This window comes from Gambusia affinis, linkage group LG13 (assembly GCF_019740435.1).
Source record: "Gambusia affinis linkage group LG13, SWU_Gaff_1.0, whole genome shotgun sequence".
Lineage (NCBI taxonomy): Eukaryota > Metazoa > Chordata > Actinopteri > Cyprinodontiformes > Poeciliidae > Gambusia > Gambusia affinis.
This window is the reverse complement of record NC_057880.1, coordinates 16318148-16332610: the sequence shown is the minus strand read 5'-3', so window position 1 is coordinate 16332610 and position 14463 is coordinate 16318148. Positions and strand designations below refer to the sequence as shown.

General features: G+C 35.0%; 1 protein-coding gene across 3 annotated transcripts in view; it reads left to right on the top strand.

Moving 5' to 3' along the window:
* khdrbs2 (KH domain containing, RNA binding, signal transduction associated 2) overlaps nucleotides 1-14463 on the top strand; it is a 97523-nt gene that overhangs the window by 45545 nt on the left and 37515 nt on the right. For all 3 annotated transcript variants that reach the window (XR_006372564.1, XR_006372563.1, XM_044136409.1), the window contains exons 5-6: nucleotides 796-923; nucleotides 2779-2962. Coding sequence is in view for 1 of the 3 variants with exons in the window: in XM_044136409.1 (XP_043992344.1) it covers nucleotides 796-923; nucleotides 2779-2962 (312 nt within the window). In the remaining 2 variants the exon portion in view is untranslated. The remainder of the gene's footprint in view (nucleotides 1-795; nucleotides 924-2778; nucleotides 2963-14463) is intronic.

Here is a 14463-nt window from a genome sequence, read left to right as displayed (position 1 = left end):
CAAAGCAGCTGCTAATAGTGCCATGCTAACTATCATCTAATTGTCCTGACCTAACTCTGAGGATATTTGATTGGGCTTGAAAATTCCTGTTCAGAGATACTCTCTATCTGATCTGACTGATCATAAGCTATTGTGCAAAGAAGAATGAGAAAAACTTTCCTTCTTTCAATATACAAAGTTGGTAAAGACATAAGACACCATAAAGATGTGCTGCTTTGACTGAGTAAAAGATTGCTCTCCAAGAATGACTCAGGGAATGGGCTAAAAAATATGCATGAAACACTTTTTTTAGATCTCAGTTTTTATTCTTTAAATTGAAACCCATGTATCATTTTTCTTCCACTTCACAAGTATGAACTACTTCATGCTGGTCTATCACATAAAATTCCAATAGCTTGTGATGAAGTCTGGCACTGTAAAAAGGAGGAAATGTGGAAGAGTCAAAGAGGAAGAAACTCTATAAGACACTTTTTTCTGTCTCCATACATGGCGAAACTTTTGAGTTCTGATGATTTTTTCAATTATTTTTACTGCAGTCATTTAAACCCTAGGCCTTCTGAGGAATATTAATTATGCTTGATATGTGTGTCAAGAGCAATAACTACCTACCACACTTTGTGTACCACATAAACAAAAGACAGCATGCTTCATCAACTATTTAATGCCTAACAACAGTGTGGTTTTCCTCTGTGACGAGATCATTTTCATTTGGTGCTGGTAAAGCCATCTGTTGCAGTCAGGAAACAGGTGTCCTTTCCTTTGGTATGCAAGACATGGTTCTTTTTGCTTCCTCAGGACTACAATGACGAGATCAGGCAAGAGCAGCTGAGAGAGTTATCCCTGCTGAACGGATCAGACGAGTCGAGCAGAGGGAGGAGCATACAGGGGAGGAGCCTAAGGACAACAACAACAGCATCCACAATGTAAGGTGGCAACTTAGATTTGAATCGAAATAAATCCTTGAATAAAGCTGGCGGAATATATGTAAAATGTGTGGTCTACTATGGTAAATAAAAAACAGATTAAATTCAATAGTATTACTTTAAACCTAAATATAAATCACTTTGAGCTCAACTATATATATTGTCAATATCAAGTTTCATCTTTAGTTGTGTTTGTAGATGTCTGCTTATGAAGACTGCATGGTCACTTTTTTAATGTTTTTCCCATCTGTCAAAATTTTCTTTGCTTTCAGGGGGCAGATAATATTTCACATTGTCTGCCTACTGCAAGCAACTGTGGTGTGGAGAGACAATACATTTTTATTGTCCTGTAATTTGCATGAATATGTAAATATGGGCATATTCTTTCCCTAAAAATGTGCATACTTGCTGATGTAAATAAAATTGCACAAGAGCTTGGCAGCACAATTTCAGAAGCAGAATTTCCTTTGCAGCCCCATAAATATAGCTGTTTTCTAGAACACCTTCAAAAACAGGTCCTGAGTTTAAATTAGATTTTTATTAACTGAAGAAAAAGAGGGGAGACACATGGCTGTTCAGACCCATAGAAGGCATATGAATATTTGTTAATCCTCTGACATTTTTCAGCCATAATGTGGCATGCTGTAAAATTCAATGCTCTTATGGACATTCTGGAGCTCAGCAGGATGTTGTGAACGAGGTACATTTCAATAAGAAAACACAAAGTGTCCACCTTCATGGTGAATTTTCAGATTAATTGGTTCTGTAGATTTTCTTTCCCGTATTTCAATTCAATTTCCACCGAGTTTCCTCGAGGGAGATAGCGTTAAGTATATAAAAAAAGGCTTTTTTTTTCCATTAATTTTTTTTTAATACCTTAATCATTCACGGTAGACAGAAATCTCTTCTCTTCCATGTATCCAGAGTTTGGGGATCTAAGCGGCACCAGAAAAAATAGCATTTGATTGACTTCGCCATATATTCAGCTACCTGCATGAAACACCTTTAAAGCAATTTGTCTGTAATCCACCTGAGCCGTGGCAGTCCCTCAGGAGAACGCAGGCACATTGTACCATGACAACATGGCCTGATTCAAGCAGTAGCTAAATCCAGCACAACCACGGGTTGCTCCCAATTCAAAAAACATCCCCACCACTTCCCTACCATGATTTTCTCCTCTTACTGTAACGATAAGCAATTTTTCAAAGCTCCATGAAAATATGCCATCAGAAATTCTGCTTTTGAGTATTTGTATTTTGGCTCCCAGTGCGCTGCTACCTAGAGGAGGATGTGCCAGAGGGAAGGAAGGTGTTCTATCCCATCTACGGGAGAACGCTAAAAGTGAGTTAACAACGCTACATCCTTATCGGTGCAGCAGTTTCTCTGTGGAGCAGTTGCCGGACAGTCACGCTGTTATTAAAGAAACAATATGGCCTAAATTCCTTTTGATTGCCCCGGTCCTCTGGCCTCTCTGCTGGTGGATGCAGTAATACTGTTTATACCTGTGTGCCTACAGCCTGAGGCAGGTGTTCTTATACAAACAAAAGGGTACTGTTCAGTCTTACTGAAAGAATGGTGTTTCTCAGTCATGCTTCGGGTAACTAAAAACAAAAAAAAATACTTAGGAGTTCTCTGATGATTGTAAAATTTACCTCAGTAGTTTTTTTTCTAGTTTATTTTGCCTAGAGTTAAGAAACAATGAGGCTACGCATATGCCAAGATAAGAGAGATCTGCCAGATTTATCTCTGTCTTAATTCTACTTTCTTGCAAAAATAACTCCACCTTTGACAAAAATTGCTGTGAGGCAAGATTCTGAGTCTATGCTTTTTTGTGTGTGCTTGTTTGTTTGTGCAGGGGCCAGGGAGGTGCAAGCAGAAGAGCAGCAACACCACGAGGGACTGCCTCAGCCACACACAGCAAACTTCCCAAAACTGCTCTGACGAGGGACTTGCAAGCTCCAAGGGCCAGGAGAGCAGCAGCAAACTCCAGATACAGGCCCCCACTGTTAGCAGTCACACATGAATCATATGATGACTATGTAAGTCCAATCATCTTTACTCAAATGCAGAAAGTCTCTCTGGTGGAAATTTGACTCAATCAGAAATGCTCCAATCCGCTTCGATGTGCTCTGGATGAGTGTGGCTTTTTATAAATGTGCATCCTACAACATGAGTTTGCAAAAAATAAAGCAGTAAGAAATGATCCCTTATGTTAGTTAACATATTTCATATTAAGTTTTGGTTCATAGCAAAACTTCATACCAATCTTTGATCATGTTAGGTATCTTATGGCATACTGCATGGAATAAATAAGATACAAAGTGCTGTACAGCAAACAAAGCAAAACATTGCAAGAGCAAAAATTTGAAGAAACAGTTAAAAACTAATGCACAAAAATTACATTGAGTCTTTGTTTTCATACATTTAGTTATTTGTGGTTCTCCTTATTGGAGCACAGTTTAAATCTTTTTGCTTTTTTTGACCTGTGCCTAAACTTTAAACAGAGAAACAATGACAAAAGAAAGGATTCTTTAAAATAAACCAGACACAAATATTTATTCCTTTCTACACAATGGATACTATCAGAATCCAGCAAAAATAGTAACATTGCTTTTGAGTGCTTTGCATGCAAACAAGAAGAAGATTCAAACTCATTTATCAGAAATAAACAATAACACCAGAATGATGAAAATGTGCAGCAGTATAAGGCACTGGTGTGTTAATGCAATACAAAAAGTACAATAAATAGTATTTCAAACAGACAGCTACAGGAATGTTGCAGAACTGAAGCAGAAGAACACATCAATCAATACAAACAAACAGCATGAACAAATGAAAAGAGATATGGGAAATATTGTACGATCAGGGACTAACAAGACACATCAATCCATTTTCTTTACTTGCTTCATCTCATTCAACAGCTGGAGGGTTGGTGCTAATGTCAGCCATCAATGAGAGAAGGACAGTGTACCACCTAAACAAGTAGCTGACACACCAAAAAACGTAATTTAGAGTTGCCAGTTAACCTAAACGTGGATGTTTTAGACAGAGGAAAGGAGCCAGAGTACTGCTGAAAAAAATGCACCACACACAAGAAGACCCAACTGAAATCCTTCTGGTTTTTAAATTCTAAACACGATTATATTAAAGGGGAGGATTTATGTGAAGTTGACTTTTTTAAAGCAGTATATCATTAAAAACATTGCATTGATTATTTTATGCGATAGAGTACATTTACATATGTGCTGTTCAAAATGATTATTCAATATGAGTCCCTTATCAATGAAATGAAATTAAAAACATTTATACAATGGAACAAGCTAAAGTAAATAGTCCTCTCCTGAAGCAGTTGAACATTGAATTTAACACTTTTTATGCCAATAAATAAGAAATATTTAAAATTTGAGTGCATCAAAATATGCTTAAAATGCCTGAAAGAACAGAATCCCCTACTATTTCTCACTGTTTAGATCAAAGTAAAATGTTTCTCTGTATGTAAATGTACATGGGCAGAAAAGACTGTGCGACTACAACCTAACAGAAGTCAAGTGAGTCATCACAGACATTAGAAAAACTGTTTCAAATAAGAGTGAAGAAAAACTATTTATGACTGAATACAAAATAGCAGATTCTGACTAACTCAGGAAAACAATGAAGGTATTTGCTATGAACTTCAGATACACCAGTGCACCTTTAAGAGCCACAGCTTTAGACAGCATCTGTAAATTGACTGGTAAGCACCTTTTCCAAAGACATTAATTTTTATTTGCATTTACTTTGTCTGAGCTATTTCCCAGTGCCTAATAGAAGGGAGGGAAACTATGTTGGTCTCCAGAGTGAAAACCTAAATATTCACAGCTAGCATACATCTGTTTAGCGAATGAAATTTACAAAACAGCAGTATTGTTCTTTAGGAATTAAATAAGCATATTGGTTTGAAGAATAAATCCCATACATTGTGGAATGTATGGGACCACTAAAGGTCTCCCTTTAGGATTTGAAGACACAAATCCTTGAAGCCATTGGTGATAAATAGTTGCACCACTAAAATGCAAAAAGAAAGATCCTCTAGTTAAAGGGCCTCTTGGTGCCTTGACTAGCTGCCTGCAAAATTTCTCACATTACTTGAAATAGTTCTGGGTTTCCATGTTGAAAAATTATGTACGGCCAAAGCTGAAGACAAACTTGTCCTGAGATCTGAGGGATCTTTCAAGGTCATTTTACAAAGAGAACACCAGAAGTGTTCCAAGTGCTCCAAGTTTCATCCAGATTAAAAAAGGCAACACTTTTACCAGTCTATTTCCTCAGCGCTTTCCTGCAAAGGAAAAAAAAAAAAATAGAAAGAACCCATGTGTGCAGGCAGTTGAAGATTGGGCTGTCTGCATGGGGAAATGCACAAGCGTAGACTCATTACCAAACCAAATTGAGTCCTGATGCAGAGCCTGTGTATTTCTGAGGAGCGAAAAAGCAAAGCATTTCTTCTCTTTGTAATTGGAGGTCGGGAAGGAGGCTGGAAGCAGGGAAACGAGGGGATTAAAGAAAGATGAGTTTGTCCTGAACATTCCCTTCTCTCATATCTCACTTTGCTGTTTTTTTTTTAACCACATTAAATAATTACATTTAACCATGCTTCAAGATTGTAGCAAGACCTTTTTTAACAAAGACCTGATTTAGCTTAATTTTTTATTCACTAAAGTTATTGAATCCTGCAATGTGCAACTTTAGCATGGTTTCCCCTTTTCACCCAGTGTTTTCCTTTAGGAAAATATTGTGTGCATGAGCATTACGTAGTATCTCTACAGTATATTCAATGGTGGATTTTTGTCAAACTGTCAGTCTGCCTTATAAAGGTGATACTCAGAAAAAGTCTGAAACCGTTCCTAATTGAGTGCTTTATTGATTTAAAACTCTGAAGGAACATTTTAGGTAGCTGGCAGTTATCGTGTATCAGTGTTTGCTCTGGAGTTTGTGATCTCAGTGTTTGTCTTTTAATATCCTGCCTCAAATCCAACTTTACTGGATCCTTTACACCAATACTTTGTTTTCTCTGTTCCTCCTGGAGTGCAGCTCTTTGTGCGAAATGATTCTTGAAGTTTCTTTTTTCCCTTTGACTAATCCCCGGGAGACTATAAAACCAGCTGAGAATTGATCCCACTAAGCACCGTCTGTGCAGTCAGAAATTAATATAGCTTATTCTTCAGAGTCACCATTCGTTTCCAGTATTGTAAAAACCACACATTGCTCACATTTACTTTAAGACAGCATGTTTTATGATTACAATGTGTTATTGCTTTCTGTTGTATTTTTTGTCAACTCCATGTAATTTACTCTGCTGTTGTTTTCAATAAGGCAATACTTTTCATTAATAGATATATAAAGAAAAACACAACACTTTAGAGTGCAGTTACTCTTAAACTGAAAAATATGCATTTGACATTATATTTATGCATACTCTTCCTGTGCTGCTTCTCTGATTTCCTGCATCTAATTCAACATTTCATGATTTTTTTTTTTACTAATCTATCTTTAAAACTAAAGACTGCATGATTTTCTATGGCAAATGCATATCTGATTTATCTTACATAATTATAGAACTATCATATCCTTGTTTTGCAGTGCTACAATTTGAAAATTGTGTGGTTCTCTTAAAAGCTTATAGGCAGCTAATTTTACCTGCAGTACATAACTCTCTTCATGACTTCATTTAGTATAAATTCACATGAGCTAATCCCTGCGGATTAAGCTAATGGCTAGCCTAAAAGCAAACTTCTACTATTTTCGAACAACAAGAAAGGTAGGACATAGTGCAGTACCACTTATCTTCTGAAGTTTAATGTGTCATTTTGTGCCGTAAACTAGTTTGTTTCACATTCATAAGACCTTACATGGATATATATATATATATATATAAATGAATTCTTTAGCTTGCTGTTGTACTTACTGACTGTTTGACAGATTTATGTTTCCATAATGTTTGTAGCATTTTTTTCATATCTTCATGGGACAGGGAGACTCTGGAGACTATAGTGATAAATGGACTCTGTCATGTTGTCATTTAAGTTAAAGCCAGTGCAGTGACAGTAAATGTTATCCGACATTTTAAAGGACTGCAACATTTCTGAAGTGAGTTGTCTTTATTCAAGGGTCAGGACGGATAATTATAATTTGGCATCACATCTCTGCCCTAACACAATAACAATAACAATAATAATAATAATAATAATAATAATAATAATAATAATAATAATAATAATAATAATAATAATAATAATAATAATATTGTGGGACAATTAAGGTTTATATTTTATTCTATACTATTAATAACAACAATTTTTTTATCAGTAACTTTAAAAACCCAAGGTTACCTTACATTGTGAATAACACATAATGGCAACATTATTATTGAAAGACACAATCAAGATAAAAAATAAAAAAAATAAAACAGAAAACTATAGCAGAATCAATCCATATCATTATGCAACAGTGGTAGTTATGATAATAATAATTGTTGTATCCAACCCAAGTAACTAGACAGTGATCCTCACTCAAAGCAAGGTAGTACTCTGGGCGGGGCCCTGGGAACATTAGCATTTCACTAATAAACAATTATGGGCAAACAGAAGAAACACATACTAATCAGCTTTAACCTTTTATACTTATTTATGATTTTTAAATATGATGGTGTCTCCAATAACCAAGAAAAAATAAGAGCTACTTTATTTTAAACTCAATAAGAATAAAGAATTTTAGCTTTCAAACCTTGTGCATACTTGTAGCAATATAATTAGGGCACAAGTCCTCTCCCTCTTGGGCCAGATCCTTCAGGGGAAAATTTAATGTGTCTCTCAATAGAAAGGTTTTTTGTTGTTTTTTTCATTTTTGCTAATTGGCATAAAAATATTTTTTATATATATATTTGGCTCTTCAGAATAATGAAGATTACAATTTTCTTGCTGAGAGAGCTGCCATTAGATGTTGGCCTAAGGTTTGCATACTGCATTAGGCTGCAGCTGATGTGTTAACATTACCACTGCTAGCTATTGTTTAGTGGCAGTTTAAAGTGGTATTAGTGGAGAAATGGCACTCGTTCTCCGGAAAGCAGCGAGACAAACAGTGTGAGTAACTCAAAGTGAAAAGTGTGAAAGGAAAGCTGGGAGCAGATAAAAGATGTGATTGATGCTTTTCAGTATGGACCAGGACCATGGCCTTAGCTCAATGCTAAAGATCAGATCCCTTCTGGATCAAATGGTACCCCTTAATGTCAGAACTGATGATGGAGGAGAGGATTTAAAGTCTGATACAGCTTTTAGTAACAGACAGCAAGTACAAATAGATAGTAAGAATTGAAACTTGCAGCATGGTTTTTAATCCTGAACCTTGCAACTGAATCAAAGCTATGGAGAAAATGTTTTTAATGCCATTAAGCACAAAGCTTTTTAAGGAAAAGAGAAAAGAAAAACAACACTCTTTTAAGATGAAAACAAAATCTGCTCATATCTATTTCTTGAACATAAAAGATAAAGAAACTCATTTATTGAGATTGAACAAGTGAAATGTCTGGATTTAACGCATACTCTGTAATTACATTATATAACAATGGGTTAATATTCACTGCTGAGTAATCATTTGTTATATTAACTATGGTCATTTTCCATCCAGAACTCATTTGTGTAATAAAACAAGTATATGCAGCACACATGTTCATTAAGTTATTTAAAATAACATAAAAATTCTCCAGTAGAATACATAGTGACGTCGGATGCACCATAAGGAATTGACACTGCCTGTGATGGGAAATCAATTAGCACCTGTTAGCAATTTAAATGCAAACATATAACACCAACTTGCCTGATTTGTTTTGTTTCTATATCCATTTCATTAACACCAGCTATCAATCATTATTTACTTAATATCACTAAAGTAAACAAAGTTTGATATTAGAATTACTGTATGGTGAATATGAACACCAGACATTACTTGGGTAATAGTTTCCTATAAAGTCTCTTCAGAATTTTCTTGTGCGGTTTGATGTATAGCCTTAGCAACCCCTTATCCCACACAGATGGTGTCCACGGTCTTTATGTACAATTATTATATAAAATATAATGTTTGGCAATGAGACAGAGATAATCAGCCAAAAATCCTTTATCAGCCTAGTCACTCTCAACCAAGCCTCATCAACCGTTGAGATAAATGCTTTTATTTTGCACTTCAGTGCTTCAAAGTTATGTTTTGCTTTTTCTTCACATCTCCACAATTCAGCATTTGTGCTAGTACAATTATTTTTTGTTTCTTCACGTAGTTAAATTTTACTCTGCCATGCCTCTTTATTTGCAGAGCACTCATAAAAAGCAACATTGCAGCTGACACAAGTGCAGTAGAAAAATAGTAAAAAAAAAAAAGAATGAAAACAAAACAATAAGAAAGCTGTAGGACCATATAATTTTAAACATATACAAAGAAAGAGGTCATTAAGATAGAGATGCGAGCTCACGGTAGAATAAAATATTTTTGAGTCTTTATGAAATACACTTTTTATTGTGATAAAAAAAGACAATCAACTATAACATCAGAATTATGCAGAATCTCTTAATTACAACTTTTCAAAAGGGAAGCAGGAATTCAATCTGCAGTTATTTTTTGAAAGATTACGACACTAATTATATAAATTTCTTTATGTATATTAAAATTGTTCAATGTAACTTATCAACTGTTATGTTTGCATAAAATTATTAAAAGCAAAAAATTGATTCAAAATCAAACCAATTATTTTAGTTCCACACTATATGAGCAGCAACAAAATGTGAAAAACACCATCTATTCACAGAAACAAAAGCCAGCAAATCTAATTTTACACCGCCGTTCAGTTACGCATAGTGGGCTTTAGAAGGCACCTCCCTATGAAGATCAGTCACTGTCAGGGGACATACAGGTTGTCAATTGATAATGAAGCACAGTGCTAAGGGCCTTTAGGTTCTTGCTGTCCTAATTACACCGGGCGAGGACTCCACTCTTGTGTTAACATTTGATTTATGTCCTCCTCTGTGTTAAAAAAGCACTACAGTTAATTGTTTTTACAGATGAGTGTCAAACTGGAGGAATCAAGCCTCATTAATTAGAGACTGGCCTGTTTACAGATAATACCCTCTTGAAGCTGAATGCATGTTATGCATGAAAGCAATACTGAGGTCAGCGAAAAAGAGATAAGCTGAGGAGAGATTAACAAATGATTCTGTTTCCTTTGACTCTTGACAGGCCAAACAATACTCGCCCCCAAAGATGCTTTTCGTTGTCACTGTTGCAGTGAAGCTTGCATTTTTACAGACGGAAATGTAATATTCAGCTACATGTAAACAGATAGAATATATCTGACAAAATACCATCTGTATGACATGCAAAAGTCCATATCTCCCGAGTGTTTAGTTCTAGAATGACAATATGATAATGGGAGTCTGATGTAAAACAGAAACATACCTGTATCCGTAAAGCAGCATGCAGCAAATAGCCTAGGCCAGAAATCAAACCATGGACCACTGAACTGAGGACTGTAGCTTCTCCTCCACCACCAAGCCATGTGGTCTGGCAATACCTTATGCCTTGTTTGCGAAACTTTTGAGCCAATCGGGTAGGTGGGGAAGAGTCTCAAGCAGGACACTTTTGAAGCGCATAGGAAATTATACATACATATTCAATTCATTTGAATATTATTGAAAAGTCTATTCATTTCAGGAAATGTATCACTAAATGAAATACACTGTAGAGATTAATTACACACAGATGTTTGAAAGGCTCTATTTTTGTTAATTACAGGTAATGAAAACATGACATTCATGATTAGAATATTAATTAGAGCAATTAGAAAACATTTTTTCTTTTTTGCAAAAATGTGAGTTTAATGAAAAGCATATTTAATACCATTTTAAATGCTGTTGTCAAAAGGTACTTTTAATCTGACTACTGGACCTTTATCTGAATGCATACTCTTATTTGTTGAATATGACTGAACTCATGTGCTACAGACACATATCTAATTAGCTGTAGGTATTGTAGTGACCTCTGACCTTTGTATATTTTACACTGACTTTTAACATCTTAGATAGGAATTATATACTTGCAGCAAATTGCACCTGTTGTGATAGTTACACAAGGCATTCATATTTGCCAAGTTAAGCTGATATATAAGGCTACAAATGGCAATAATATAAGAGCCATTTGCTCTTCTTTAACAGCCACGTCTACCACAAGAGCCGACTCTCTGAAGACTTGAACTTCCCATCACTGGCTGATTCACAGTTTGTGTTCAAACAGGCAAAAGCTAAAGAAGCTGCTTTTTTTATTATGGCAATTTCTTTAGATTTGTTTAATTTTTTTTTTTAAATAACAAGCACTATTCTTAAAATGTTTTTAACCTTGGTCATGCATTGTTACAGATGTATTACAACTGTGTAATATTTTTGTGTGTACAGCCAAAAAATATTCTCAGACTAATTTTGTCTGGATTTAATTTTTATCTTCTGGGACACAGTTAAAAGACAATGAAACATTAGACAGCATATCTCAAATGCATTGCAATATTTAATCAAAAGATGCGACTCAGCGGGAACCTTTGGAGATAACTATATCAATACCTTCCTCATGGTGAGCTGATGTGCTTCACAGATCTTCCCAATAAAGAAAAAATTAATTAGGTTTTCGCATGTTTAGACTAATATTTCCAAAATTGCCAACCTAGTTGTAGGGAGAAAACCTGTGGATGTGTTTCTGTGTCATGAATTTAACTTGTAATAAAGAAAACTTTGAATGGTCAATAAACCAAGAAAAGCAATGTCTAGATGCAGTCCATTTTTGGGTTATATGACTTTGTATGATTAAAAGAAAAAAAAAAAAAGGAAAAGAAAATGGAAGATTTATTTTTATAACCCATTATTTCTCCAAAATTAATCCACTGACTGCTTTACAGTCGTGGTTCAGTATAGCCAATTTCCGTATGGGATAGCTCACAAAATGTTTAATTACCGAGATATGCGGGTTTCTGACTCTGCTATTGTGGGTAGAGACTCATGCAAGAACGGGAGAAATAGAGGATCCCCTGAACAACTTAATCCCTGACATAATCCCTAACTTTAATTTAGTCAAATTCATGTTCACACAAATAAAGCCACACAGAAAGCGGAGCAGTTTGAATCAGCATTACTCAACGGGAGACGATCCTGTGTACAAGCGCAGTAAATGTAATTTCTTTTATGTCATCACCACAGATGTCTCTCACGCTGATGTCTCTTCTTTTGTGTCCCAAACCTTGAAAAAAAGACAGACAAACTCAACATTAAAAGCTATACTGTTTCTGTATTGCTGCAGACAGAAATGGAAGATATTGTCTGCCTCCAGGGCTGCATCTGGCACAACATTTTATTGGCGCATTAAAAGCAATTGATTTTTTTCTTTATTTTTTAAAGGGAAATGATTCTTGTATATTTTACGGTGGAGCTTTATTTTAAATAGCATGTTCAGAAAAGGATTAGAGGAAATTAGATCATGATGAAAAAGAAACAAGAGCACTTCAGATTCTTCCCAATCTCTCTAATGAGCAAAATCCAACACTTTAAATAAGAAAACAATAGCTGACTATACTGCTCTGCACACACTGTGGCCTCACATTATTTTCAACTTGGGCTGTTTGGTCTGCTGAGACTGATTATTCCCGTTCTCATGAATAAACCATTTGACAGAATATTATTTGGAGTTGCTTTCTTTTAGATATGTTCTCATGAAAGAGTAGGATTTCTCTCTGAGATAAAAAGAATACGATGAAGTCTTACATGTTTCACCCAGCTTTTTTAAATATGATTTTTTATTTATTTTATTTTTTTTTCAAATGTGGAGGCATTGCCCCCAAATGTGTGTGTTTATCTGAAAGGGTACACTTGATATTTCAAAATATATAAAAGGAGAAAAGTGAAAGATTTTTGAGAGATATTTCTCATAAAAACTGTGATGTTTAGAACAGGAAAAAGTAATACAAAAAATCTACTGCAACTTGTGTAGCACAGACTTATGGACTCCTTTATGACTTTAGGATCATTATGTTGTTGTAAACACGTCCCCTTTGCACTTTCCTATTTAAAAATCAATGCCACACTGTTTGAGATTTGTGTAATTAATTTTATCTCTTGTTTGCTGCAAGATAAACTCACAGCATGACCAACCCAAACCTCATTTCCAGCTGTTAGACTGTTTTTGGACCACATCCAACCCAAACAATCTTTTTTTAACTTCATATTTCAACAATGGTTTATCTGCAGTAATCCAGCAGGTTAGTTTCTATATTCCATGTAAAATTGCCATAATAGCTGCTGTAAATGACAATGCAGAGAATTTTGATGTCATGTCGACTTAGACGAATTCTCTTATCTTTCTGAGGAAGCAATGGCTGGAGCACCTTTACCTAAACGTTTCTGTGTTTCTGTGGTTACTGATTATTCTAATAATGCAATCATTTTTTTAAAATACAAGAAAGTGTTCTGATTAGTATTTATTTTGCTGATTATGATTTCTGAGAGGGCCTTTTAGATTTAGTTATGTCGTTGATAAGTGACTCCTGTGAAAAGGAAGTTGTTTCCTTCCACTTTTACCACATTCTTACTCAGAAGGAGGAATTGTTATAAAGTCAATGACCAGATTTTATTGAAATGGCTTATTAGATAAATAGCTGGAAATGTGTAATTAACTAAGTTTGACTATACAATGTATTATAATTGTGGTCTAATTGGAATGGCAGTATCTGAACTTGAAGCTGAGCTTATACTAATGAATAAGATAGATTTGACTGCATAATGTGATTTGAAGCTGTTTCCTTGTAAAATACCTTGAGATGATTTTTTTTGTTTGTTTGTTTTGAATTGGTGCTGGAACATAAACTAAATAAAGCAGAGCTGATCTTCCTAGTCAACTTTCTTTCTTAAGATATAACTGATAACTATGAACAGCAAACCACAGAATGCAGCAAGTAAGCAAATATTATTAATTTAAATAGCACCTTTCACTGATACATGAAATTGTGAATTTAAATATTTCTTTTGTTTGAAAGTGTTTTGGTGCAGATGGTTGGGAGATGTTGAGGTGAGCTTATTGGAGTTGTGGCTGCTGTGTGGTTCCACTGCAGTCTCAGGACACCTGGGGGCCCTGGCATCTGTTCATGTGTTACTGAATTAAAATCCCCTTTAAGGAACATTAACAAGATGTTCTCAGAAATATGCTCTGTTTTCAAATCATATGAATGGCATTACATAAAATGTATTTATTCAAAAACAGAGCATGAAATAATTCATATCTCAAAACATAATAGCTACTGTATTTTGCAGGTTGAGTTCATGGTCAGGCTTTTGAAATTTCAATATTTAAAACGGCATCTGTAAGACAGCAATGAAACAGAAGAAACGAGAAACATACACACGTGTTGATACAAGGCAGCTAACACATTTAGGTGTCAATTTTATGAAAGAACAATAATTCCTTTTTGTCACACGGAAATGTTTCAGAC